Source organism: Channa argus, chromosome 22, assembly GCF_033026475.1.
Source record: "Channa argus isolate prfri chromosome 22, Channa argus male v1.0, whole genome shotgun sequence".
NCBI classification, from domain to species: domain Eukaryota; kingdom Metazoa; phylum Chordata; class Actinopteri; order Anabantiformes; family Channidae; genus Channa; species Channa argus.
This window is the reverse complement of record NC_090218.1, coordinates 10,757,492-10,785,040: the sequence shown is the minus strand read 5'-3', so window position 1 is coordinate 10,785,040 and position 27,549 is coordinate 10,757,492. Positions and strand designations below refer to the sequence as shown.

The 27,549-nt window shown below is 40.1% G+C and overlaps 1 protein-coding gene across 11 annotated transcripts; it reads left to right on the top strand.

Moving 5' to 3' along the window:
- The first annotated feature begins 31 nt into the window (after positions 1-31).
- macroh2a1 (macroH2A.1 histone) lies at positions 32-26,308 on the top strand. 11 transcript variants are annotated; one of them, XM_067492447.1, is made up of 10 exons: positions 32-168; positions 4,441-4,588; positions 7,540-7,740; positions 8,481-8,587; positions 8,725-8,916; positions 10,166-10,273; positions 14,909-15,008; positions 19,059-19,148; positions 23,000-23,174; positions 24,713-26,308. In XM_067492447.1, the coding sequence occupies exons 3-10, from the start codon at positions 7,569-7,571 to the stop codon at positions 24,876-24,878; spliced, it is 1,110 nt and encodes a 369-aa protein (XP_067348548.1). In that variant the 5' UTR covers positions 32-168; positions 4,441-4,588; positions 7,540-7,568; the 3' UTR covers positions 24,879-26,308. The 11 variants fall into 11 exon arrangements, 9 of the variants coding, with proteins under 9 accessions (XP_067348548.1, XP_067348546.1, XP_067348551.1 ...); XM_067492445.1 differs by lacking the exons at positions 32-168; positions 4,441-4,588 and adding an exon at positions 5,027-5,045; XM_067492448.1 differs by lacking the exons at positions 32-168; positions 4,441-4,588; positions 14,909-15,008 and adding exons at positions 5,552-5,845; positions 16,739-16,829.
- Positions 26,309-27,549: the final 1,241 nt, after the last annotated feature.

Below are 27,549 nucleotides of genomic sequence, written 5' to 3'. Positions count from 1 at the left end.
CTGACTCAACTCTGACCCAGAAGTAGAGGCCACTGTGTCTCGCGCATCAAGGATGTGTTTTTCTCCCCCTGTAGCTCGCAGGAATCCAGGCGAGGGGTGAAACGCAGCACGGAAGGAGGTGACATGTAACAAGTACACTTCAATACTGCGCCGGAGTACAAATTATAGGTACTACTTATACTGCACACACGTCTAATGCACTGCCTCGTTACGGCACTTAAATTAAGATTTAACGTAAATCTCAGAGCACATAAAATGTCATGCCCTCATATGCAATAATTATAACATTTTAAAAACTGTATAGAATAATTGTACTTATAGTTGTGTTAAATTCTAACCCATTACTTTGCGCTTCATATACTACATTTACATTTAGCAGATGCTAAATGTAAATGTAGTATATGGACGGGGTACAATTACACACTAAACCAAAGCAAGTTGAAAATTTGTGAAGTTGCCCTTTAATATATACATTTCTTTCTCAGTTTTGTGTACTTTCGCTTACCAAAGCAGTACACAAGTATTAAAATATATTTAGTCTATTTTTGCAAATGTGCACAATGTACGTTATTACAAACTGGTAAAAGTTTCATCTACAACCATTTTTATGAAACCAACATAAATCGAATTAGGTGAAACCTTTTAAGTTTATTTATTGAGTTGTTGATAGGAAGAAAACCAGAGGTTAAACTTGGATAAACACTGAACAACAGCATTTTATGTTCCCATAGCCCCCCCTCCCCCCTTTAATTCTGCTTTAAATTTTAATAAAAAATAATTAATGCGTTTGCCACTGCGGGGAAACTAAACACAAAACTAAAACGGATCAGCTTTTACTTTGATAATCATCAGCTTGTTAGCAAAATGCTTATTCATACATGTGGTTTACCTAAACGGTTTTATTTCCACACGGAGACTAGTCTCATAAGGGCATTTTTCTATCCTTTCCATTGAAGAAACACAAAGTTAGCTGGACCACTGAGATTTTGCTCAATCGTCCCCAGACATTTACACAACCTTACAGGCCCGTCTGCTGCCACTGCAACACGTCCCTCCACTGTCCATCAATATTATTGTACCCTCATAAAGTTAATTAGTTAATTACTTAAATAAACCTTGAGAGAAATTTTAATATGTTTTAATTCACTCAGGACCTTTTCCTATCAACACTTATGTACATTGCTGCCATAACTGGTGTAGTATTTTTTATGACCTGCCTAAAGTAATGGAGTCATTTTGGTGTTTACTACAAAGTATCTATGGTTCATTATTTTAAACACTGACAGTGTTATGTCAAAGCAGCTAGATATCACTTATGTTGTGCCTGTAAACACTGTAGTCTGCTGTTTTATGAACGTGTGACTCATTTTAATTCTGATAACTCAGTGTGCGTGCGTGCAGATGTTACACATCCAATTTGATCCACGGTCATAAGATTTATTGTTATACAGTCGGCATAACTGTAGTTTATCAAGAAATGAGACTAGCAGTTTATTTTAATAAGCCGTAATATTATAATATACAATGTTTTGTTATTTAATATTTATTTTCTAACAAACTTTAATACAACTTTAACTATTCATGGGTGGTCGTGAGCAAGAACAGTAAACCGGGGGTTTTGTTTAGTCCTGCATGAGTACATTGAAAAATACTGCAAAAATGAGACATAGTACAAGGAAAATCCCAATACACACCTGAGATCAGCCATAACATTATGACCACCTGTGCAATTTATTGCAATCCAATTCTGTGGCTCTAATGTTTTGGTCACATCAATCATTGACTCCATCATGACTCCACTATCGACTTAGAAGTTTCACCTACCACATGATTAGATGTACTTTTCATGCAATATTACTCAAAGTTTTAGTGCAATCCAGTACACTGGCTCTGTCATGAATTCTACTTTGACAAGGTTAGAATTTCTCAGTTTTTAGGTTGAAACTTTCATAAAAGGTGTTTATTGTTAAGGTCAGTTTGCTAAGTACATGTTGTTTAATGCTTCTTGCCCAATGATTAATGCGTTTTTTCTGCTGAAGTATATGTAATTTACAATTGTTTTGTATTTTATTCTACATCACACAAGACATGATTAGATATACAAGGTTCCAAGATACAAGTGCCAATAAAGAGAATAAACAATAAACAGAAGAGAGATCATGCAAAATTGTGCTTTTTTTTTTTTGTTGTTGCTTTTGCACAGCTCATGTCTGACCTCTGGTGTGAAGCTGCTTTCACTGCATCAATGTGCTGCTGACTTTTGGGAAACATGTGTCACATGTGGTTTGTAACTAGAGGGGTCTTCAGATTTAATTAAACCATGACCTGTTTTGTAAATGGGATGTTTGTGTTTGTAATGTAACTCTTCTTCTTCTTCTTTTCCTTTGGGCTGCTCCCTTTCAGGAGTCGCCACAGCGAATGATGTGTCTCCATCTAACTCTGTCCTCTGCATCCTCTTCTCTCACACCAACTAACTTCATGTCCTCTCTCACTACATCCATAAATCTCCTCTTTGGTCTTCGTCTAGACCTCCTGCCTAGCAGCTCCAACCTCAGCATCCTTCTACCGATATATTCACAGTTTGTCCTCTGAACATGTCCAAACCACCTCAATCTGGCCTCTCTGACTTTATCTCCAACACATCTAACATGAGCTGTCCCTCTGATGTCCTCATTCCTGATACTGTCCATCCTCGTCTCTCCCAAAGAGAACCTCAACATCTTAAGCTCTGCTACCTCCAGCTCTGCCTCCTGTCTTTTCTTCAGTGCCACTGTTTCTAAGCCGAACAACATCTCTGGTCTCACCACCGTCTTGAACATCTTTCCTTTCATTCTTGCTGATACTCTTTTATCACACAACACACCTGACACTTTTCTCCACCTGTTCCAACCTGCCTGCACTCGCCTCTTCACCTCTTCTCCACAATCACCATTGCTCTGAACCGTTGACCCTAAGTGTTTGTAATGTAACTCACCTTCACTTTTACTGTAACAATTTGATATCTTGCCTTTTTTTTTTTATTAATTTAGTCATTTGATGAGATACATGAACTTCGCCTTCATTTCTCTGTGATCATGAAATATAGTTTAGAATAAAATATGGTTTGTTTACAATTTACACAAGCTGTTTAGCCCGTATATAGCATTGTGTTGTTAATTGACACGTGTTATATTTAGTATATCTTTTTAAAATCACGTTCTTCACCTGGACATCCATTAAAGTTAAAGGTTGACTTTAAATGTGAGCGTACAAAGTTTAAAAATAAAAACATTTTACTGGCCAGCAGGGTGGTCCAGTGGTTAGTGCTGCTGCCCGTGGCCTTTCTGTGTGGAGTTTGTTAGTTTTCTACATACTTGCGTGGGTTTCCTCCCACACTCCAAAGACCTGCATGTCAGGTTAATTGGTGAAAAATTGCCAGTAGGTGTGAATGTGATTCTGAATGGAGGTTGCTATGCTGCCCTTAGGCAGCCATGAGAACTGTCCAGGGTGTTCACTGCCTCTCACCCACTGACCGCTAGGATAGGCCCAAGCCCCCCCATGACCCTAAACAGGATAAGTGATTAAGATAATGGATGGGGAAAACAATTTCCTTTAAGAAAAACAGGCTTCCTGTCTACTAAGCTCTGATTACAAGCTGGCATCAGTACTGCTTTACAAAGCCCTTTGACCTCTCACCTTTCCAGCATATTTGTCGGATTTGTTTTCCTCTTTATATTATGTAGTTGTAACGTCAGGGCAAAACTGTTTTTAGCAATGAGTAACTGCTTTACAAGAACAGGCTCAAGGATGTTGATATACACGTTAAATACACTGCGATACATGAAATTGGCGTTTAGTTGACTTTTTTGGCACATGTGCGGTCAGTCTGGCACTGCAGACGGTCCTCGTGGGCACACATTCTTGGCCTGTACAGAAATGGCCCTGACCTTTAGCAACTTCTCTGACACAACTCCCATCATGGAAACCAATACCAGTACACAAAATCATGCACAGCGCAACGCATCAACTTGGCCACACGGATTTTGGTGGGACTGCACATTTACAGGAATAGTAGTTAGTGTATTGCAGATGTAATTAAAAGAATGCAATTCACACCTCAACCTTTTGAATTTCAGGCATGGTGCAAATTCTGGTTCACATAATATTTTTCATGGTTTCTATTGCATTTTGCTTACATACCAACTTTTCTCCGTGGCCATGAGTAAAACCTTTTTGCACAATTACAAGGTGATTTTACAATTACACTGCTTCCAACGACCTACTGACCTTACCAGGGATTGCTTGTGTCCTATTAAAACTGACTAGAATTAAAGCTTTGAGCAACGCACAGTTCAGCTGAAACTTTGCAATAACGTAGTCACATTATGGTTTTTAAAGTTTTAAGTTGTAACTTAGCAGTTGTGATTATGTTTTCTGTGCGTCTGTGTCTATGATCTACAGTAAATCATCATCTCCCCAGTCCATTATGGTCCGGACTGACTCTCTGCCGACGACTGCGTGCAGCCCAAAAGTTTGTGTTCACAGCTGTAGTTCTCCAATTGTGCATGGACCAGAGAAGTAACCCAGCTACTCATTTCCTACATCAAAGGTATGCGGCTTTCATTTCAATGTACCTCGACGCTGTTTATATGAAGCTTTTACACTTAATGTTTGTTTCTTTAAATTTCTGGCCAGGTTCAAACACAACCACCAAAGAAGCTTCGCCTCTTGCTGTTGGTATTATCCAAAGTTGCCATCCTGTTTTGTAGTGAGCATGTATTGTCCATATCCATCTCTGGTGGACATGGACCTTGGAAGTATGATCAGGCCCTTAAGCAACACCTTTTTTTTTTTGTCCTTTCAGTTTATCCCGTGAGTTCAGGGTCGTCACAGCGGATCATTGTCCGCATGTTGATTTGTCGCAGTTTTTACGCCGGATGCCCTTCCTGACGCAACCCTCCCCAATTTCTACCAGGCTTGGACCTGCACTGCACAGCTGGGGACGGGGATGGGCTGTTAGGGGTTCGGTGTCTTAGGGCCCTGAAGCAACACCAAAGTGCCTAAATGTGAGCTGAACGTACTGTATGTAGAAGACTTCCGTTCTGGGTCTGCACACCCACAAAGTACACAGTTGCACCCATGCACTCTCATAATGGCATATACCCGTGGCTCAGGGTAGCTCCGCTCGGCCCACCGCCAAGCTTCTGCAAACTAGGCAGTCAGCTCAGACTGAGCTCAGGATGTGTGTGGCCTAGGTAGAAACTACAAGTAGCAGGTGCACGAAGATATGATTAACAAATACCATTGTGACATATAAATTGTAGTTGTAAATTGTCCAAAATAATTGGAGTAGAATCCCATGATAAAAATATAAGCCTGAAAATGTCTGCATATCGTGGCCTATTTAACTGTTAATACGAAATCTGCCTGGATTTTTTTTTTATGTTATATATAATTTATGCATAATTGATCACTTTCGCTCTAAAATGAATGTATGTAGACTTAGGTGGTAGATCTGAGGGAGGTGGGGCCAGGGGAATATTTTTCCACGGTGCCCCGATTTTGTAGCAACACCCCTGGCTTCAGCACAGGCAGTAATAAGCCTATAATGAGGCAGACGGGGAAGCTCACATGTGAGCACTGGCACCCATCTGCTCGGGAAACAGTCCGCCTTTCAGCTAAAACCACGTGTTTGTCGGACAAAGGTGTAAAGGGTTAAAGATCATCGGAGCAGCACATTCGGCAGGTCGGCTCTCTGCTCTCCGTCGCTGCATCGCTCCGCGGGCACTGGCTCGCTGTGGATTGTGGGAGTCGAGGACACTGCCCAGGCTCGTTACCGGAGACATTTTCCGCTGTGCCCTGTTTTGTAAGTAATCCACCGGCTTTACGCACCGCCGTGTCGGCTCGAGTGTGCTCGCCGCTTGTTTACCGGGCCGCCGTCCGTGGGCAGAACCGAGCGGCGAACGCTGCCATGTCGTGTTTTTTCTGCCATGGAGGCCGAGAGCGGAGACCGAGCTGCTGGAGCTGTCGGCCAGGGAGGGGAAGGGAAGGGGAGGGGAGGAGGCGCGGGCAGCTGCCGCCGCTTTGCCGGGGTTGTTTCCACCGGAAAGCTCGCTGACTTAGACCGGGTTGGGTTAAAAAATCGCTCTTATTGTCCGACAGCTCGTTTTCAGCCATTACTTTAGCTTCTGAGTGTGCGGACAAAACAAACGTACCTGGGAGCGACCCCCGGCGCGCTGTTGACATGCGGAAACCGTTGTCTTCCCAGTGGCCAACGGGAATCAACGCCCAGCGTGGCGGACAAATCCACCTCCACCTGGTCCGGAGTGGAGAAATGCTGCAGATGTTGCGGAGGAGAATGGTCACTAGCGCTGTAATTGCCACGGGGAACGTTGCACGGGGTGTTTTTGTGCGTGGAAAAACGCTTGGTTTGGGAGATCGCCTGGCCTGTGGTGGGGGGCTAATTGATGATCACACAGCTAATTGGTGTCTGCAGCTGGCACAATGCAGAAGTATTTCAATTACAGGAATATGTACATGCTATGAAATTAGGTGGAATATGTGGAGTTTGTAACGCACAAATCATATTTGCATATTTAGATGGAACAATCATTCCCAAGATATCAAGTTGCTTATGGAATATTTTATTAATATCTGCAGCAGTGCTGACAGACAGCAGATGGATCCCTACAGTTAGTGTGACATTTGGCTGCACTTTGGCTTGAGGGGGATCTGAATAAAATGTGGATCATAATAAATGAATAGAATTATTTGGCCATGCATCCCCCATCAACAGCAATAAAAATACTTTGTGTTTGGTATTCTTTGTTTTCCACGATGCCCCGTGGCTCATTTCTATTTAGTATTTATGGCCGTTGTCAGTGGCGTCCGTCAATATTTATGTGTTTGCTCACAGGGAAATATCACATTATAAAATCAAGATTGAATCCAAAGGGGACCCATCCACCAGCACATGAATATAATTTATTGAGAGATGTAAATTGATCATCCACGTGAAGCTTTAGTTACCTCCAGCTCCACTAAAGCACGGCCCCATACTAAACCACAGGATGTGCAAAAACATACCGAAGCCTGCTCAAAGTAAATAATGAAACAGACACGTTTATGGTTGCATCAAGGGAATGAAATTAGAATTAACTGTTGAAGGTCTTGAAAGAGGACCGTTTATTAGATGTGCTGTGTGACCAAAGGCCTGGCCATGAATGCATAATGACAATGATAATTTTTATTGCTACGTGTAATATGCCAGGACTGTATCAGCCGTGGTTTACAGCAGATTTAATGGGTCAAAATCTAATGAAAGCACCACAAATGAAATAATATATAGTTTTAGTTTTGGCATCTGGTTCAGGAATCACATTAAATGTGTTATAAACTCTGTTAAAAAAAAAAAAAGGGAAGTTTTTGTCCATGTCACACTGGTAAGGATGGAACCTCATAAGTGTATTATCTGTATTGTATATTTGCAAGTATTTGTTTGCACTCTTTATGTTTCAGTGTGTAATTTGTTAATGTGCTGTGGTTGGTGTGTCTCTGCAGAGCTTGATACTGGTAGCGCTCTTAGCACCATGTCCAGTCGAGGGGGAAAGAAGAAGTCGACCAAGACGTCCCGGTCCACCAAGGCTGGGGTCATCTTCCCTGTGGGGCGCATGCTGCGTTACATTAAGAGGGGCCTTCCCAAATATCGCATCGGGGTGGGAGCACCCGTCTACCTGGCTGCTGTGCTCGAGTATCTTACTGGTGAGTTATATTTTTGCAGAGACGAACAATACTAAAATACATATTCTGAAGTTATAGGGCAGATTTATAGAGTTATTAGAGGTGTTTCTTTTTGAAATCATGAAATACTAAATCCGTGATCTTGTTCTGCTGCAGCTTTTTCCTTAATTACAGCTCTGTGACAGTGGATTTAAGTTGATCTGAGAGCATTGGAAACTTTGTCTCTGTAAATATTATCCAAATAGAAGATGATAAAACATTAGCAAACTGATGGAGAAGTACAGAGAAGGTCAGAGGGAGTTGCATTGTGTCTTCGTAGATTTAGAGAAAGCGTATGACAGGGTGCAGAGAGAGGAGCTGTGGTATTGTATGAGGACGTCTGTAGCAGCAGAGAAGTATGTTAGTGTGATGCAGGACATGTATGAAAGCTGTAAGACCGTGGTGAGGTGCTGTAGGTGGAACAGAGGAGTTCAAGGTGGAGGTGGGTCTGCATCAAGGATCAGCTCTGAGCTCCTTCTTGTTTGCTCTGGTGATGGACAGACTGACAGATGAGGTTAGACAGGAATCTCCGTGGACTATGATGTTTGCAGATGACATTGTGATTTGTAGTGAGAGCAGATGGAGGAAAGTCTAGAGAGGTGGAGGTCTGCACAATGTACAATACTATGTTAACTCGCTAGTAATTAGAAAATGTTGCGACAGCATGAAAGTATTTTCACCATTGATGAAATCTTCCTGTTGCTTTGTTTGTGCCCATGCAGCAGAGATCCTGGAGTTGGCAGGTAATGCCGCCAGAGACAACAAGAAAGGTCGTGTCACACCTCGACACATTCTTCTCGCCATCGCCAATGATGAGGAATTAAATCAGGTCAGCTCCTGCACATGTGGAAAAATCTTCCTAGACATTTATGAAAACTTGATATTACGTCTAATTGTTCTAGTTCTCATTCTCAGCTCTGCAGGAGCATGTCACCTAAAGCTGTTTACTTTCTCCACCTGTCTCAGTTGCTGAAAGGTGTGACCATTGCAGCAGGTGGAGTCCTGCCCAACATCCACCCAGAGCTGCTGGCCAAGAAGAGAGGAGCTAAGGGCAAACTTGAGACACCCGTGTCACCCGCCCCCGAGAAGAAACCCAAGTCGCCCAAGAAAACGGCGGCAAAGAAGCTGAGCGGGAAAAAAGGAGGAGGGAGGGCTAAGGTATGGCGACACGTCAACATCGTTATTACACAGAGTGTGTTTGATGGCAGTTGAGGAAGTTGAAAGTGGGTCATGTATCATTACTGAACACCTGTGAACAAGTGTTACTTTAACTGCTTAAGAGCCTCAGAAACATTAAATTATGTATTGAAACATTTATGTTAGTGTTGGTCTGCTTAACTTTTATGCACAGAATTATATATTTTTTTTTAAATTCTACAAAATATAGGTTTTGTTGAAAGAAAAAGTGTTAATTGTTGAAAATACAACCTGAGCAGATCACATGATGCCAAAATGTGTTATGTATTTGTGTTGTGTCCTCTGAGAAAAAAGTCATTTAATAGTAGAGAAACAGGAAATATCTATTTTTTATTTTTTATTTTTTCAACCAAACTGTGGCCAAACACAAATTTAGCTATTTCCTGATGTCACCACTTTATATTTTCTGGTGTTAAAATCACAAGATACACAAGTCTAAAATCTGAAATCAGATTTTTGTCACTTGTAATGTGGCTTCAGAAGGTCCTTGCACCTTTTGCACGTCTTGTGATGTTTAGAGTATATTATGGATAAAATAAAACTTTTTTTTTTTTCCAGTGTGTAATGTGTTCAGATCCTTTGCTGTGACTAGGTGCATCCCATTTGCTTTAATTATGCCAGTTACAAAATGCTGAAATGAGGGTCTGAATACTTGACCGAAACATGGCAAATGAGAACCAGTTTAAAAATTGTCCGCTCAGTTGAAATTGTTCTATTGATGCCAATATATTTTTCTGACAGTTGACAGAAGTCACGCATGATGGCGTGAATTTCTTCATCTCGCTGCTGTAAACTTGCAACGAGAAGGAAAGAAAAAGTGTTTGGACTCCGAAATAATTAAACCGCTGCAATGATGTTAAAATCTGTGTAGGCTTGCTTTTCTCTTTTGCCCACACAAAAACCCGATCAGACATCAGTGAGGGCATCGATAAAGACTGATGATCAGAATTGATAATGACAATATCAATAAACTTTGTCAGTTCCCAGCCCTCGTTTGACTTTGTCATTATGGGTTAATTATTGTGGATTGGATAGAAAAAATAAATTTCAATTTAAAAATTAAATCTACAAGTGTACAAGATGGGCATTTTAGAAAATATGGAGAAGTGGCCAAAACATTTGAACCACCTCAATAAGAGACAGTAGAATATTTACGGATTGGATTGCATTAAATTGCACGGGTGTTGTATGTATCCTTCATCCTCAACAGAAGCAGGGTGAGGTGAGCAAGGCGGCGTCGGCAGACAGCACCACAGAGGGATCGCCAGCCGACAGCTTCACGGTGCTGTCCACCAAGAGCCTGTTCCTGGGTCAAAAGGTCAGTCAACACAGAAACGCACAAACCCCAGGCAGGTGTTAAGTTCAATGCATTAGATATCAGGACTGACGTGTACTTTGAGCTTTGTTGTCCTAAAATTCCGTGTCTTTGCTGATGTTTGATAGTTCAGAAATCCCCCAAAAACATGTCTTTTTCAGCCGTGTGTGATCGTATCTGCTTTCGAGAAACACTGACATCTCACACCAGAACTAAACTATTCATCTAAACCTGGAATAAGCAGATTGGCCCGGAGGATAAACAGTTGTTTGTCACTAACGTTGTGCTTCTAATCTTACTGGTACAAATCCTAAAGACACAAAGTCCTTTAGGAGGCAAAATGAATCAAAGATGGTGTGATTATGTATTATTTATTAGTCAACCAGTCTTTCCCCGAAATAATAAGTGTTTAAATTGAAGCTATGTTCAGTATGAATGTAGGTTAAGTAAGTTTTCCACCCTCTGTATTTGCTAAAAGGTTTGCTGTAATTCCTCAGACTTCATTAGGATTGTTAGTGCTTCGCTGGAACTTGAACCATGAGTGTCGTTTTATCCGTTTGTCTCAGATCAGATTCTTTCCCTTTTGTACCTGTTTTAATGAGGTGACATGTGGAAGTAAATTTGCCCTGTCAAGTGTTTTTATTTTGTTTTTTAATGTTTAAAATCAAGAATGGGGGGAAAAAAAACATGAAAGGCAGAGCATCAACGGGATGTGTAACAGAATGAGATGTGAATGATGCAAGAATATCATTGAGACACATTATTTTTTTTCCCTTTTTTAAATTGTAATAGTCTGTAAATTGTTATTTTTTTGTTTTAGTTAAAAAATTATAAATGATCTCAATGTGTGCTAAAACTCAGACATGTGTTTTAGAAGGTCAAATTTCTATGGTTTGGTAAAAATTGATCTCACTTTATTAATTGAAAAAGTGGAGATGACTAACAACTTCCATGTGATGTAGTTTGTACTTGTTACTGGTCTTTATTACATGGTTCAAATGCAAAAAGTCACTTGTGGGAAATTTACTTCCAGAGCTTAACAACTGCTGATGACACTGCATGCTTTTACTTTGATGCGTATTTATTATTTGGTATTAATGAACCTGCTCTAATGTAGAAGGAAACACATTTTTATTAGTAGTAGATCAGACATGATGTTCATATCAATTGGCTGGATCCTTTACTGTAGACGTTTATTGTTTGGGATTCTTTTCTTAACCTATAACTATGAACAACTGAGCCTCACATGCTGAATATAGTGTCTAAAAATCAAAAAATGAAAAGCCTTTTTGTTCATTCCTGCATCACATGGCTGAATTGATTTGAAATGCTAAACTAAAAACACGCCGTATTTGAAATTGAGCATAAAAATGAATGTGCCACAGTATTTGTCGTTATGCTGTGTTCATTAGTAAAATGTCTCGGCACTCGATTGTGTAGCTGACCACAGATTCCTGCAGCTGCTGATGATCATTAATCAAATGAATGCAGTTAACCTCCTACTGATTAAGATAATGAACCCATGAACAGAAAAGTGTGTTTCTGCTTTATAGACCTAATTATTGTAACTGCACTTTTTTCTGCTTGAGTATTTCCCTTTGTGATTTAAGTCTCAGTTTCTGTTCTGTTATCTTGCATTTCAATCCTTGTTGGTCAAGTGTGGACTTTGTATATCTGATGACAAATGAATCTGAGAGGTGCTAATAGCATGTTTATTTGAAATTCTTAACATTCACGGGGATACCTTGACATTTTAGACTTTTTAGTTTTAGAGTAATTACAGCTTTTTTTTGTTTGTTTGTTTGTTTTCCAGAAAGCTTTAAAGCTAAGCTTTGATCAAACATTCTTGTAAAATAAGTATAGAGGTGTGTTTTTTTTTTTTTTTGTATTGTCACCCTGCAAAGCAGCCGGACAGAATGCAAAACTCAAAGTACTGTATAGAAAATAATACATAAGAAAAAGATAATCATAGCGTCAGGATGTCGAGTCTTGAGTCTGGCTGCGACCGAGTGTACGACAACACATGAGCCATCTGCGGAGGCGGAGTGAGAAATACCGATGCAGATCAATATGGCATGTGAGAACTCTCTGGGCATATAGTAAGGACGGAGGCCACCTCGTTCTGCGGAGACCCCACGTTGCCCATAACCAGAGATAGGAGAAGCGGGTTGAATCGGGTCGTTGGGGGGGGGATCTTCCTGGGGATGGATGAAAGGGCAGCATGAAAAATGGGAGACAGGTTGTGGCTGAGGCCTCCATGTGAACGTAACTGTCTTCATGTAGTCCTCTCATTACCGAAGCTAAATGTTTCTAACCAAGAAGAAAGAAGTCCAGGTGACATGATTCAATCTTTGGATAACCAAACCTGGATGACTGAGAATCTTCACAGAAATATATTGCTACACTGTAAGCAATGCAATACACTGCTTTTCTTTGAAATGTCTAACTTTAAGAAAACTGTAATGGTATAAAGAACACTGCAGCTTATGCATACAAACTAATCTGAAGGCTGTGTGCAGCCTCGGCAGTGGGACGGTGTTGTTGGCTCCCAGAACATATTGATGGTTGTGCAATGCAATTAGCATGAACTTGGGTATCAGGCGTGTATGTTGCTGAAGCTAGACCCATTTTAAACACTTTTTATGGTGTAAGGTGAATCATAGAATCGTATACTGTATCCGTTGTAAGTTAGCATTTTCTGTCATGGAGAAGATATTTTTAGAAATTGGGATTCATTAGTAACGTATATATTTCTTTCCCATTTTTGTGATGGTACGGATGGTGTTTACTTTCTTGGTGAATGGGGTGATGGTATTATTTTCAAAGATGTGTTAATGCTGTTTTCTGCCCAACTTGATTGTTCCAGATAGGCTTTATTGAAGAAGAAGAAATTTTAGATTTTACAGAATTTGCACTGGGCTGTCAGAGCGGCGAAGACGGGCAATGAGTTGAAACACGGGTGATGTTTGACAGACTGGCTGATGAATGGATAATCTGCTCTAGGTTTAACTTTGTGTTATCTGAGGGATTGAGTCGTATCCATTTTAACTTTGTAGAAAACTTACCACTTTAGTCTGCCACTAAATTGTGCATGTAAACTAAAAATCTGCAGTGTTTTTGAGAATTTATGCATTGCAAAAAAATAGTACCACAAAAATTCAAGCATATTGATTATTTTTTCTCCACATCCCTAGTAGGGATGAAATTCTTGTAGACCAGCCTTGAAGTATAATACTGTACTTAAATGATTTGTTCCGTGAGATGATCTTCAAATAAACACCACTTTCATGGTTCTCGACATAAAAATATAACCACTAAAAGTAGAAAGCTGTTGTGAGGCTATAAATGAACTTAACCATCACCTTAAACTTGTAATTTTGTAATTTGATTTAGCTAAGTGACCTTCTACAAACATCTTAACCTGACCGGCTCTACAGTAGCTAGTTAGTGTGAGTGGAAACACAACAAGGCTGTAAAAGTGGACTACAGAGTAGATGAGTGTATGTCTTTGTTGTGATAATCCTGTAGGTTCCCGACAACCTCTGCAGGCTCATTTAGACAATGATTTTACACGGATAATTTGATGACATAGACTAAAATGTGAAAATCTCTCTGTGTTGTGTTTATCAAAAAACCCATATAAGATGCCAACCAATATCCAGGTTTTCGGACTCATTCTTGTGGCACACAGAATTCAAATATTGCGAACCTATCCTTTATACTCATAATGAGAAAAAAAATCACAACACTAAACATAATCTTCACGAGTAGAGAGATTTATTTAAGGGCTGCTGAATTATTATAAAACGTGTACCTAATAAATGGGGAAGTACCGACCTGTGTTTAGTGACACTTTGTTTTATGGCAGCTTTATTATTGCTCATTTTCTCCTTCAGAGGAGCGAAAAGGAGCCATTAGATGTCTCATAGATGACTACAATCTACCTCCTTTAGTGAATTATAGGCGAAACAAACGAGCCAAAACAAAGCAGGAGGTGAGCGGTAAAACGTTCCTGTGGGACGACACCGACTGGTTAAAACGGTGCATCCATCATATCGGTGCGTTACTTTAGCCATTTGTCTGAGCTTCACAAATATGGCCAGAATTTTCAGGGTTTTCCTTTCATATATTGACTCACTTATCGTTTCTTATTCAGTGAGACCTGCTGCTGCCTTTTTTTTTGGATAACGTTACGAACGTGCATACGAAACAGCTGATCGAATTCTCGCATTTAAAGCTTGTGAATGCTGCCGATTAGCTTGTAGCAGTGTTGCCTGTACTTGTGTGTCAGAATTATCGCTTTTCACACACGTGCGTATAGAGAATTTGAGTGTGGCTCCTCATGTACCACGGAACAACAAAAAGCAGACTTTGCGGGACAGAAAAATCTAAACAACTTTTGACTAAAGCTATTAACAGTGACACAAAGGGCAAACAGCCTTAATGAAAAGAGCAAACATTTTTACACCAGCAGCAATAACTTGTATTTAGGGTTTTCATTAAAAAGTCATGGTATCCCTTAAAGGTATGGTGTGAATCTGGTTTTAATGGCTTTGCTTCCTCCCCTCTTCCTCCTTTGCTCTCCCTCCTGCATGCCTCATCCCCACGCTCCCTCCCTCCCTCACTTTCCCTCTGCAGCTCAACCTTATCCACAGCGAGGTCAGTAACTTGGCTGGCTTTGACGTGGAGGGGGTCATCAACCCCACCAATGCTGAACTTGAACTTAAAGATGATCTAGGTGAGATCTTGTTCCAGTGGAGGGTTTAAAATTTTTAAAAGAATAAAATCCTTGAATGTTGAACAGTTTGGCAACTTCTCCTAAATGAAATCCTGTGTGAATTCAGAGCTAAAAGAGTAAAGTTTCAGGCTGCTTAAACGGCCTCTTTTCCACCAAGCTTCAGTTCATTCTCTGGGAAAACGTCTTCCCCAGATTGATTCTGCAATTTGTTCGTTTTTACATTTAAAAAACTTAATTACAGCTCATTATTCTCACAACACAAACGCGATGTTTTAACCATTCAAATTATATTCAATGTAATCTGAACGTTGTGCTTGTTATTGCTTATAGGTCTTTAGCACATACCGTTATGAGCAGGTGTTTTCTTCGCCAAATCAAGAACACACATGCAAATAGACAACACACAAACAACCTCAACCACAAATCTAAATGTCCGTCGCTGTGTTGGTTGTTTTTTTTTTGTTTGTTTGTTTTTTAGATCTGCATGCGTTTTGTCTGTTTGCGTGGGTTTTCTCAATTTGCAGTGCCGCGCGCTCTCAGGTCTCAATACTTTCTTTACCTAAATATACAGTCATATATTGCATTTGACACAAAAATGTAATTTGTAAACAAAGACGCTTAGATTTAGTGCAGCTTCCTTTAATACACTAATCAAATGTTTGCTTATTTGAAATGGAACATCTTAATGGGCCATAATAGTATTTATTTGAAATCAATTTTATAGTACTTTAAGAAAAGCAGCAGAAATCACTTTAACAGGCTCTATATTAATTCTTTAAATCAAACATATTCCCGGACATCTCTTACGGATGTGTCTGAACGGTTTTCTGCCTCCAGTCTATTTAATAGTTTGTACGTAATTGGCCCAGGCCGATCTAGCTCACGTATGTGTTTCCCCTTTCAGGAAAACTTGTGAAACGGTTACATGTCTGTAACCAACCTCTTGTGATTTGTTTTGTGGAGCATTCGTGAGAAGTTGCAACTAACGGCTCGTAGTTAAAATAAAGCTCAGAGAATTAGCGGACAATTAGAAAAATCCTGAAATAAAACAGTTTCTTGGGGAAGTTTCTGTGAAGTCATTCAAGGATTTTTAATCAAAGCTCCTACGCTGCTGCTTGCTCTTCCCATTGTGCACATGTGTTGATGCTCACTCCAGGCTGTGCTCCTTTCACTTGGTTGTCAGGCCTTATTCACAACGCTAACAATCACTTTGGTTTCAGGGACAATATTGGGCTGAGTTCAAACACCTGTAGACAGAGGGAAAACCGACATTGAACCTCTGTTAGTTCCTCACTGCAGCCTGACTGTGAGGTCGTTTGCCTGGAGTGTGATCATAAAAGTCTTTGCTCAGTTTAATGAGCCGAGAATATCAGGACGACACAATTAGTCAGAAACTAAAACGCACACTTTCATTTAATCTTGTGTACTATACGTATGTGTGAACTAAACATTTTGGATAATTGCCTGCATATTTATGCTGTTTTGTTTTTAATAATTCTGCCTAAATGTGTAGTCCTGGTTCCTACTAACATAATGTGACCCACCGTTTCCTCTGTGGTCCCTAACAAATAAGAATCGTGCTCACTTTTTGTCTTTTTTTTTTTTTTTTTCTTCTTCTTTGTCCTTTTCATTTCTTTTGTACTTTACTCTTTTTCCCATTATGTTGCACCGGATCACTCACTGTGTTTTTACCACCATGTTGTTTGCCTGTTATTTGTTGTTGTCTGTAGTTGCAAGTTGTCCAGGCTGACATTTCCATCGTGGAGAGCGATGCTGTCGTTCACCCGACCAACTCCTCCCTCTATACAGGTGGTGAAGTAGGTAAAGGAACCATTGACACCACCGAGACCATGACTGCCTGTCTGTTCTCTCTTTGTGCATATTCCAGATAGCCTGCACTGCAGTCTGCGGACACACAGCTGAGCAGCACAGTTCTTTTTCTGCCTTGTATTTTGCCAGTGCCCTGCATTGAAAAGCACCTTTTAATGCACAGTTACTCCCTGTTGGTGCACTGTAAATGCATTGCACTCATGCACTGTGTCATAAGTGAGTATTAACATGCAGAGGTTTGAAATGTGCCAGCAGGGACTGTTTTTAATCTATAGTGACTACATTTAGGTAGCACAATAAACCTTCAATAAAATGGACCCAGAAGACCTACTGAGTGTGAATATTGAGAAAAGGATCACTTGCATTTGGCAGTTTGATAAAAAAAAAGCTGTTGGTTTGCAGCAGACTCTCAGATGTCAGACATTCCTGCAGTTCACTACGCGGAACAGTCCTCACAACCAAGTCCTGTTATTTAAAGCAGGATGATTGATAAATTTGGACAAGACATCAACTTTAATGGATGTAGACTGTGCAGTGCCAGTGAATCGTAGGCTAAGATGCACACGAATTCAGTGTCTTGATCCATATGGACAATCCGCGCTTCACTACGGTTGTAAAACTGAAGCAAATATTGAGCCCTTGGTACAGTGGCATTTATGTGTATGGAGCAAATTCCGAAGATGAAGAGAAGGAAAAGGTCGTTAACTTGAGATTCGTCTGATGGTCTATCATCTACTGACACATGCTACATGTACACGTAGCTGTTTTAGGGCCAGCACCTGAGATACTGGTCATGTTTCTGTGGTCATGACTGAACTCCACCTCAGTATTACTGTCACCAGTGATCAGTTATCCAAGTACGGTAAATTCTCCAAGAGGTTGGGTGTTGACAGGAGTTTGGTCTACAGCACAGAGCAGTTGAGTGTCGCGCATGCACAGATCCATACGTCTGTCGGTGGAATCCTCTAACTGTGCTGCTGCTCGCTGTTGCTTTGTTCCTCCTGACTGAAATGTGGATGATCTGGGACTCCCTTTACTTCCTGTAGCCTTCCTTCCCTCGACTTTGCTGTCAGTTTTGCCAGTTTAAAGGTTAAGTCTAATTGAGACATTAATTAAAGGACACCTTCACTGATTGTTTTGAACTTGCTTCATATGGTTTTAGTGTGCTAGTACATGAACATAAGTGCCATTACAATTTCCCATTGACTTCCCCATTTCAAAATATCTCTATTTGAGCTGGAAAATGTCTCCCGATGACATCACTTGGAGGAACCTTCAGTTCAGATTATGTCATCGTATTGGTCATAGTATGGAGTTTGTAATTATGGTAAACCTGCTTTTTTTTTCTGCTCCCTCAGATGACATCATCTAAACGCCTAATGATGAAAATCTCTTCTGGGTGATGTCACCAGGAGGAGTTTTTCAGCTAGAACTGGAGAAATATTTAAATAAAGGGAAGTCAGAGGGAGGTTTAAAAGCATGTACAATGTACATTTACACCCTCAACTAAAGCCACAGAGAGCAAGTTGAAATTTGGTGAAGTCGCCCTTTAACTGAAGTCTCAAATTAAAACTAGTGAGGATGTTTAACTGTTCAATTAGACTCAATTAAGAACTTTAACAGGCTGTTTAACTAGAGCTTTTGTTTAAAATACTTAAAATAATCTTGTTTTTTCTCCTTTTTTCCTTTTTGTTTTTGTTTTGATGATACCGCAGCTAAAACATTTATATCTCCAGCTCCTGAATCGCTTGAATCACCTCTCTCCTCTCTTTCGTTGTGGCTTTAGCTCTGTTAAATGAAGCCATTTCAGATGTACTCAATCAATACCAGCAGGGAAAGAGAGAGTTGAATTTGTGTTCCCAGTGGTCTCATAACTTCTAGAAGCATCTCCAGAGTTGAGCTTCTGTTGCTCCCTGGGCTTAAGTTATACGTTTACCTCAGAACAGCTTTGAATCTTTTCACTTAATTTATGTCACTTTCTTCCAGTTTAGCAAATAAACTAAACAGAAATTGTGCAGCCTGAGAGACTCTGGGTCTCATAGATGGGTGAAATGATTGACAGCATTGTCTGCCTGCTCACCCGTCTGTCTGTCTGTCTGTCTGTCGTTGTGTCTGCCTGTTTGTGTGCATGACACCACCCGCTCCTCTTTCCTGCTCTGCACCCGCCCGTCCACCAGCAGTATGTGAGGATGTATTCACCTCAGTCCTCTTCACTCACAGGCTCTGCTCTGGAAAAGAAGGGAGGGAAGGAGTTTACCGAAGCGCTCCAGGAGCTGAAGAAGAAGAACGGCCCCCTGGAGGTGGCTGGTGGTAAGTGCACATACAACTGGATTCATCTCATAAATTGTATCTTGTTTTTATCTGCAGAGTTTGTCTCTTCTGCTTAAAGACCATGAAAGGTAGATTTGATATAGGATTCTGCAAGGCTGCAACTAGCAGTTATTTAATCACATTAACCAGCTTTTTAATTGATTAAATGAGTTTTGATTAGCTTTGTTCACAAAATGTGCTGTTCTGCCGACAAACGCCACAGGTCCCTTTTGTAGCGTCTGTACCTCAGGCCTGTTACAGCAGCACTCAAATAGGTCAAACGGTCTTACTGTTTTTCAGTTTGCTGCAACCTGTAAAATTAAATAAACTAAACTAAATTTACATAATTTAAGCCTTGACACTCTTTGTTCAATATAATGCAGGACACCAGTGAGCACGAAGTTCACCACAGGAAACGACAGGACCCACACAATGGATCCACGTTTTCCGCACATTAAATGTTAATGACAAATGCTGGATACCACGGCGACAGCGTGTTAAATTGAGTGTGACTTGACGTTCCGCAAATGATGTCGGCGATCAGCCGTCTGGACAGTAACACAAAGATTTCACAGCTAATTCTGGCTTTTCCTAAATGTTGCCAGAGATTTTTATTTATTTTTTTTTAGCTTCCACTGAACCAAGAGCCAGTGGCTTCGTTTAATGTGCCACAAATTAAATTAAGTGTAGAAACAGTCAGTGATGTTTTTGTCATGAACATGATGAAAGGCTTTTAGCACATAATATCTGTTCTTGGCCATTTTATTCTAATAAGTCCTCAGAGGGCCATATTGTTTGAGTCCTCATAGACCATTTTATCTTTCAGCTCATGTCTCCACTTCTTCTCTCTGTCCGTCTCTTATTCTTCCTCCATCTGTCTCCCTCATTATTCATCGCTCGCACTCACTTTTTCAAACTCTTCCGCACCCTCACCACCACCCTCTCTCACATACAGCCAAGCCAGCTCAGCATCCTAATCCCGATCTCTGCGTGGAGCTCGTAAATAGATTACCATGTGACTGAACACCGAGCCAGCAGAGCCTGTCCAGGATTCTGGAGATCTGGATCAGCCAAGTGGTCAAATATTTATTTTGTCCATCTGGATTTTTGCGATCAAACTTCTCAAGGCCTGTTTTTCACTAAGTTAAATACATATTGTTTAATAAATAAGAAAACAATGTGAATTTAGGTTTGATTTGTAAAGCACTGTCATTTGTGAGGGTAATCAGTAAAATAATAAGTAAAGGTTTTGAATGAAACACGAGAGCTGAATAAGTCAAGAAGCTCTGTCTAAAGTGCTTCATTCACATTGGATGTAATTGCTGGGATTTGTGCCACTTTCTAATCAGTGTCACGTGCCTGGTTAAAAAAACTCAAGTGCTTGTGTTGTGATACAAGCATGGTAATTAGGATGTGTTCATATTTCGAAAGCTGGAATAATTACTACTTTGGCTTTTTTTTGTTATGCTCCGTTACACTAAAGTTTAAAATGTGGAGTCATACCGAAGTGCATTATTAAGACGAGGTGGTTCTAATGTTTTGGCCACCTTATTAAAAATGAATGAATGAATCTTCTTACAATGCTAAAGCTAAGCTAACAGACTCTGGCTATGTTAGAAAAATGACTCTTAGGAAAATTAGACACGATCCTACTGTTCTGAAACATCTCGGTGTATTGTAACTTGTGCGACAGCAGGTTCTTCAGTCAGGATCAGACTCCAGTTTATAGATCGCTGTATAACAGTGGCCGGACAGGAAGGACACACGTCCAACCGATTGCAGTAGAGGCTCAGAAATAAAGATAGATTCATTTATTTGTTTGTTTGTTTATGTATGTTAATAGCTTCTTTATGTCTTTTTGTAAAGATGAGTTTAGAGAAATTTACATGTTTAATAAACACTCAATATTTATTAAATGTAGGCCATAAGAGCAGATACTGAAAACTACAAGTATCACCCTGCGGTTTAATGTCTGTGTGAACAGTTTACGTGCAGGTTTGTCCGGGTTCATATTCGAATAAGTTCACTCTTAAGTTCAAGTGTTAGTTACAGATGCGATGAAATTTCCCAAGTGAAATATTCCGTTAATGGAATAAAGAACTGATGCGAGAGTCCGAATAATCCATTGTAGCTATTGCTTTGAGACCTAGAACCACGAATCTTCTGCAGGTGAAAGAAATCCTGCTGCACACGGGATGAGATGGAGTTCGTATCTTTAGTAACTGCATGGCCTTGTTTTGCTTCATTTTCGGTTTCAGTGAGCCGTCGCAGACACGAGTTGTAATTAACATAGAGCATCACAGAAGCTACGAGCCCATCAGAAATATTGCAGTATAGTTTGAATTGTTTGTCAGGTTTATGCCCAGATGAACTCCACCACACTCAACACGTTTAAAACAAGTTGAACTTTGCAGGCAGTCGTGAAAGCCATAATCTTCATCTTCAGACCCTTTGCCCCTCACATGCAGTGTTGCTGGCTTTCGCTCTGCTGTGTGAAGTCTCTCCATTCTCTCTGCTGCCATCTGGAAATCAGCTCTTCCTCAGCTTTGACTCCAGTTCATTAACATGTTCACTGTGGGACAATAATCTCTGACTGAAGACTTTCTCGCTTCGTGTCAGGAGCTCGACTGAGCCGATTTGAAGACTAAAGCTAAATGTTTCACTCCAGAGAACAGAACTCTTGTCCTCTGATCCCCTTTTTTTTTTTTCTCCCTTTCTTTCTTGGTCTTCCTCTCCCTCGTTTCTTCTCCCCATCTGTCTGGGATTTCTTCAACTCACGTCAGTCAAACCTTTTGAAGCTCTTTAAGGTTTTCACTTCTGAAAAAACTTGATAATGAAGCAGATTTTTACTGAGACATGCAGAAATCCAGCAGGGTGCCACAGGTGAACGAGTTCATGTGCTGTCAAAATTAGCACAGTTGTGGCAGAGTATGATTCTCCAGCGTGATACCAAATCGTTTAAGAAGTAGCAGCAATAAGTGGCAGCTGTGATTACACACATTTTTTCTGTCTCTCTGTTGTCATTGTTGTGCAATCCATAATCCATTTGTTCAACAGTTTTTGGCTGAAAGCATCAAGTTTATTCTCCCCCTCAGCTATTGACTCTGCAGATAAATGTTCTATCAAAGATGTTTAGAATAATTAAAATGTTAAACTGGTGCTTTGTCGTAAAACTGCATGTCGTAATTTAATTTGCTAGTGACGCAAATCTCCAGAAAAGTGTTTTGCCTTTAAAAAAAATAAAAATAAAAATAAAATAAACACTTTCTCAAGCCTGAATTAGTGCTTTTCTCATTTTTATATCAGGCTGTGAACATCTTCAAAGTTTTGACTGCTTTGTATTCAAAGCAAACTATTCTAAGATGTTACTTTGGAATTGGGGATGTCAACATGTCTCTGTGGCTTTTAGCAGTTTTAAGATAACTGACAACAAAAATAAAGCTGAATCCAGCTGTCTTTTGCTAAAGTCATAAGATCTAGTTGCTTACATGCTCATGTTTCTCAAAAATATTTTAATTTTAATGTTTTTTTTTTCCCTCCTCACTGAAAGTTGCTGGGTTTAAAAAAAAATATATATATATATACAATTTGTTTTATCACCGGTCACCACCATATTTGTTTTGGCATTAAAACATCTGAGAATTTCTGTTTTCAATTTAATTGCAGTGGATTGATGAGAATTTTACTGTTCAGCAACTCCTACTAGAAGCAAAACACTTTAGTACTTGTGGTATCAGTACTCTAAGGCTGGGGGAAGTGTTTTTGATGCTGCTCTGTCTTAATCTGCCTTTACGCTGTCATCTTGCCACCTTACATATCACCGTTCTTCCTCCCTTCTCGCCATCCCTCAGCTGTGTTGACTGCCGGCTTTGGTCTGCCTGCTAAGTACGTCATCCACTGCAACAGTCCGGGCTGGGGCTCCGACAAGTGTGAGGAGATGTTGGACAAGACGGTGAAAAACTGCCTGGCTCTGGCCGACGAGAAGAAGCTGAAGTCTGTCGCTTTTCCCTCGATTGGTAGTGGAAGGTAAGAACACTAATGAAATGCTTGACGTACTTAGTCCTCCAAATGTAAGCTATGCATAATACTGTCCATCAAATACTTGGATGTACAAATCACATTTTAGAACAGTCAGAATGCCGTGCGTTTTACAAATCATTTGTAACATATTTGTCATTCGAACATAAACCTATCAAATGTTCTGCTAGAACAGCTTTTTTAACTATTTGAAATCCCTTAAAATGACACCATTACTTAACTTTAAAAACAAGTTTACCACTGTGTTGCGTCTTCTTTTGACAACAACAAGCATTTGGGAACTGAGGAGGCAAATCGCTTTAATTTGAAAAGCTAAAAGAGCTCATTCCTGCTTGATATAGAATTTCAGCTGTTTAAAATTTTGTCATATCTGCTCACTTTAGCACCTGGACTTTTTTTTTTTTTTTTTTTTTTTTTTTACTACCGAGCCATATATAAATATGTGCAGAAAGTGGTTTGGTTTGGCAGCATACTCTCACCATCCACTTTATTAGGTACATCTGTTCAGCTGCTTAATGCAAACATTCAGTCAGTCAATCAAATAGCAGCAACTCAGAGCATTTTGGCGCAAAGACAAAGTCAAGACAATGTGCTAGTTTAAGCTAAACATCAGAATGGGAAAGAGTTTTAATTGACTACAATTGTCGCATGGTTGTTGGTGCCAAACAGGCTGATCTGAGTATTTCACAAACTGCTGATCTAACACACACACACACAGCCAACTCTAGGATTTACAAAAGAAAATATCGAGGGTTGTTTTCTGGGCAACTCTGAGCCTCTTAAAAGCAATTGAGCAGTAGTACCAACAACAACCTAATAAAGTGGCCATAGAGTGTAGGTTCTTAAAGCCGTCACAGATGTGTTACACATTATTGCATCCCGACAGTCACTGGTGCCGGCGAATTTCAGATTTTGACTTTTCAGATGCCAGGAAAACTTTGTACTTCTTAGTAATAGGGTTACAGTGTTTACATAGCTATATATGGTTGTTTCTTTGCATGTTAGAGTTTTAACTTATTCAAGGTGTTACAGAGCCCACGAATTGGAGAATGAAGGTTGTTTTTCAAGGAACCTGGCTTAAATTGTGTGTTCCTAACAGTGTTTATATGGGATGGAGTTTTTGTGAAACGTTATACATATTTGACTGTAACACATGTTTTTATTTTCTATATGAATTTCCATTGTGGATTATGAAAGGTACAGATGTTTGAAGCCTAAACAATCGCAGTGGTTTTCAGAGGTGTTCCTGAGCCCACGCAGTAATTTCGGCTACAGAATCATGTGTTATTTGTTTTAATGCAGCGCTGCCTGTTGGACTGAAGTTCACAACCATTCAGTATTGTCCAATTATTTTAGAGACGTTCCACCACGTATCATTGCATTTTTTTCTCTTTTTATTTACATTCTGTTATAGCTTTTCTGGAAATAGGGTTTGCACGCTGACCTCCAACATGATGATGCCAGGTTCATAGGAAATGACAAAGTCTTGTCAACATTTTCCCAATTGTGTGTGTCTTCTCTGTCAGGAATGGTTTCCCAAAGCAGACGGCAGCCCAGCTGATTCTCAAAGCCATCTCCAGCTACTTCGTGGCCACCATGTCTTCCACCATCAAGACCGTCTACTTTGTGCTGTTTGATAGCGAGAGCATCGGGATCTACGTACAGGAAATGGCCAAGCTGGAGACGAGCTAAAAGAGTTTGCCGCATTTGCCTCCTTGCCCCCTCCTCCCCTCCCCCTCCCCCCCGTTTTTTTCTGCAAGGAAATGGGAAGGTTCACTGGCGATTTGCCAGTAAGTGCGAAGAGAAGAAGAAAAAAAGAAGAATCTTTTTAAAGGCCGGGAACTTGTTTTTTGCATTATGGTTGTATTTTTCCTATATTGTTTTTAATGTCTTACTTACTTGCCAGCGCTGTTGTTTAAGTGTTAGAGTGCACTGTTTATTATGCGGTCTTTCAATTCAGGCAGTGCCAAACAAAGCAGACTCACCTCAAGAGTTAATTTTCATTATATAAAAAAAAATATATATCACAAGAGATGGCTACACCTCAAGTACAAGGCTTCCAGAGAAGTCCGATAAATACGGGTTAATGCATGTAATGGCAGTAAAGATGATAAAGACAGCTATTCTTTCTTTTCAGCTCAAACACACATTTAATTCAGTGTATTTTTTTTGGTAGGAATTCAGCATTTTGGAACATCTGTTGTTAATAGTACTGTAGAATGAAAAGGTGAGGCCTAAAGAAAAGTTCAGTTCGCCCTGCGTTGGTCTTCAAGAGACTCTTTTGAGAGAATTATAGAATGAGTTTTTCTGTTTCTGTGTTGTGTGTTGCAAATTCCCTCTTTTGCCTGTGATTACACAGACATAAAAAGTTTTCTTAGTGTGCTGCAGAGACCTTAAAAAATGGAATTGTAATGTAAATGCCCATATATTATATACTCTTGGTACTGGCTTCTTGACTTTATGCTGTAAACGGATCAACTTTTGGATGTTGTTTACAGTAAAAACAAAACTTTATGACACAAGATAGAATTGGAGAGTGAAGGTTTTTGCAGGGCACCTGGTTTATATCGTGTGTTCCTCCGTGTTTATATAGATGGGGTATTTGTGAAATGTTATAGTAACATAGATTTTTATTTACTATTTTAGTTTCCATGTGAATTCTAAAAGGCACAGGTGATTTAAAAGGAAAATGTTTGAGACGTGGGGGTTTTGTGTGTGTGTGTGTGTGTGTGTGTGTGTTTTGTCTTAAAGTCATTAAACACGCGTCCAGATTCTTTCTGGAAACGGAGGCTCCTCCACCATTGCTTTCGGTTTTCCTCTTTCATTCAGCTGCCACTAGATGGCTCCCTGTAACCACGGATTGAATTTTTCAGCCATCTCAGCCATTTTCTGTGCAGCAGCAGGCCACTTTACAGGGACGCTGGTCGATTTGAGTTGGATTTGAATTGGGACTGGACATATAAAGAACAAGGAACCTGACTGCTCTGCTGCATTTGGACTTTTCAACAGCCTAACTTTCTTATGGAAAAGAAATATGTAAAATGCTTTCTAAAGAGTTGCTACAATTGATGATTCTACAGTAGGTCTGTACACACTCCGATAATAAAATATCTTCAAAAATGCATCTTTCTCTTGTAAAATGACTCGATGGCTTCTTTTATTCTGAGCATCGTAAAAGAAAATGCCATTGTCCCCCATGGATGTAAAAATAAGTCCCAACTCCACTGAATAATAATTTAAGGTTTTGTAGAACAAATGGTGGATGGACGACATGCTACATGTGTGTGTGATGACTCTCTGAGGGGCTGTATCAGATGAGCCCTAATGTACAGTTTAAACTTATTTAAAATGATAATGATTATGTTCAACTGTTGACCTCATTGACCTCACTTTGTCGTGTCTTCATTAGAGCCTCTGAGCTGCCTGTTGAAACCAGAATTTTAAAATACCGAATATTCTGCTGAGTCCTATAAATCAGCAAAATGAAAGTTATGTTTTTGGGGAAGTTATAGGTGACCGATTGTGTTGTTTGGGGGGGCGAGGAGTCCTGGAACGACTAAAATTAGTGAAGTTTAATTTTACATCCTTCCTTTGATTGGTCGGGGGGTGTGGCTTCCACGTTCACCTCAGCCATTAGGAACACTAATAAATAAATAAATCTAATCAATAACACATATTCTTACCTGTTTGTGCTGTTGCTTTCCGACAATGTAGTCGACGCTGTGGATGAGGACGAAGAAGAAAGCAAATGTCAGAACTGTTTACATTGATCGGAATGAAAGAGCCTCTGTAACAGGATGTTTTAGAACTGTAGGAAACCGTGCGAGTTTCCTTACGAAGTCACTGTCATTGCTCAAACATAGTTGGAGGCAGCTAGCTTAGCTTTAGCACAGACGCCATCTTGTATTTGTTCAACCGAGTAACAGAAACTTAGTGTTTATAGTGCAACTCCAACCTCGTCATCGCGCTGATGCGTACTCCATGTACTGCCTCTGTAGACCCTCGACATAGCTCTGGACACGGGGGGCAGGGCTTGTCCCGATCTCACAATCTGTTGTGATGTCACAGTGGGACCAGTTTTAACACTGCTGTTCTCCAGGCAGGAGATTCATACTTTAAGAAGAAGAAGAAAACCCTTTATTGTCATTGAGCACTTATTTCACATAAATGTTACAGTGAAGTTCTTTCTAAGCGTTTAGTCCGTGCACCTGGTGGGTAGGCTGCATCCCATTCTGCTGCTCCTCCCACTGAGCTACCAGGCCACCTTTTAACTTAGACACATTTTGAAGTTCAGGAACTTGACCGCACAGCAGGTCCCACCTCAATGCTCTTATTCAGAGTTTTCCATTATACCAGTTTTTAC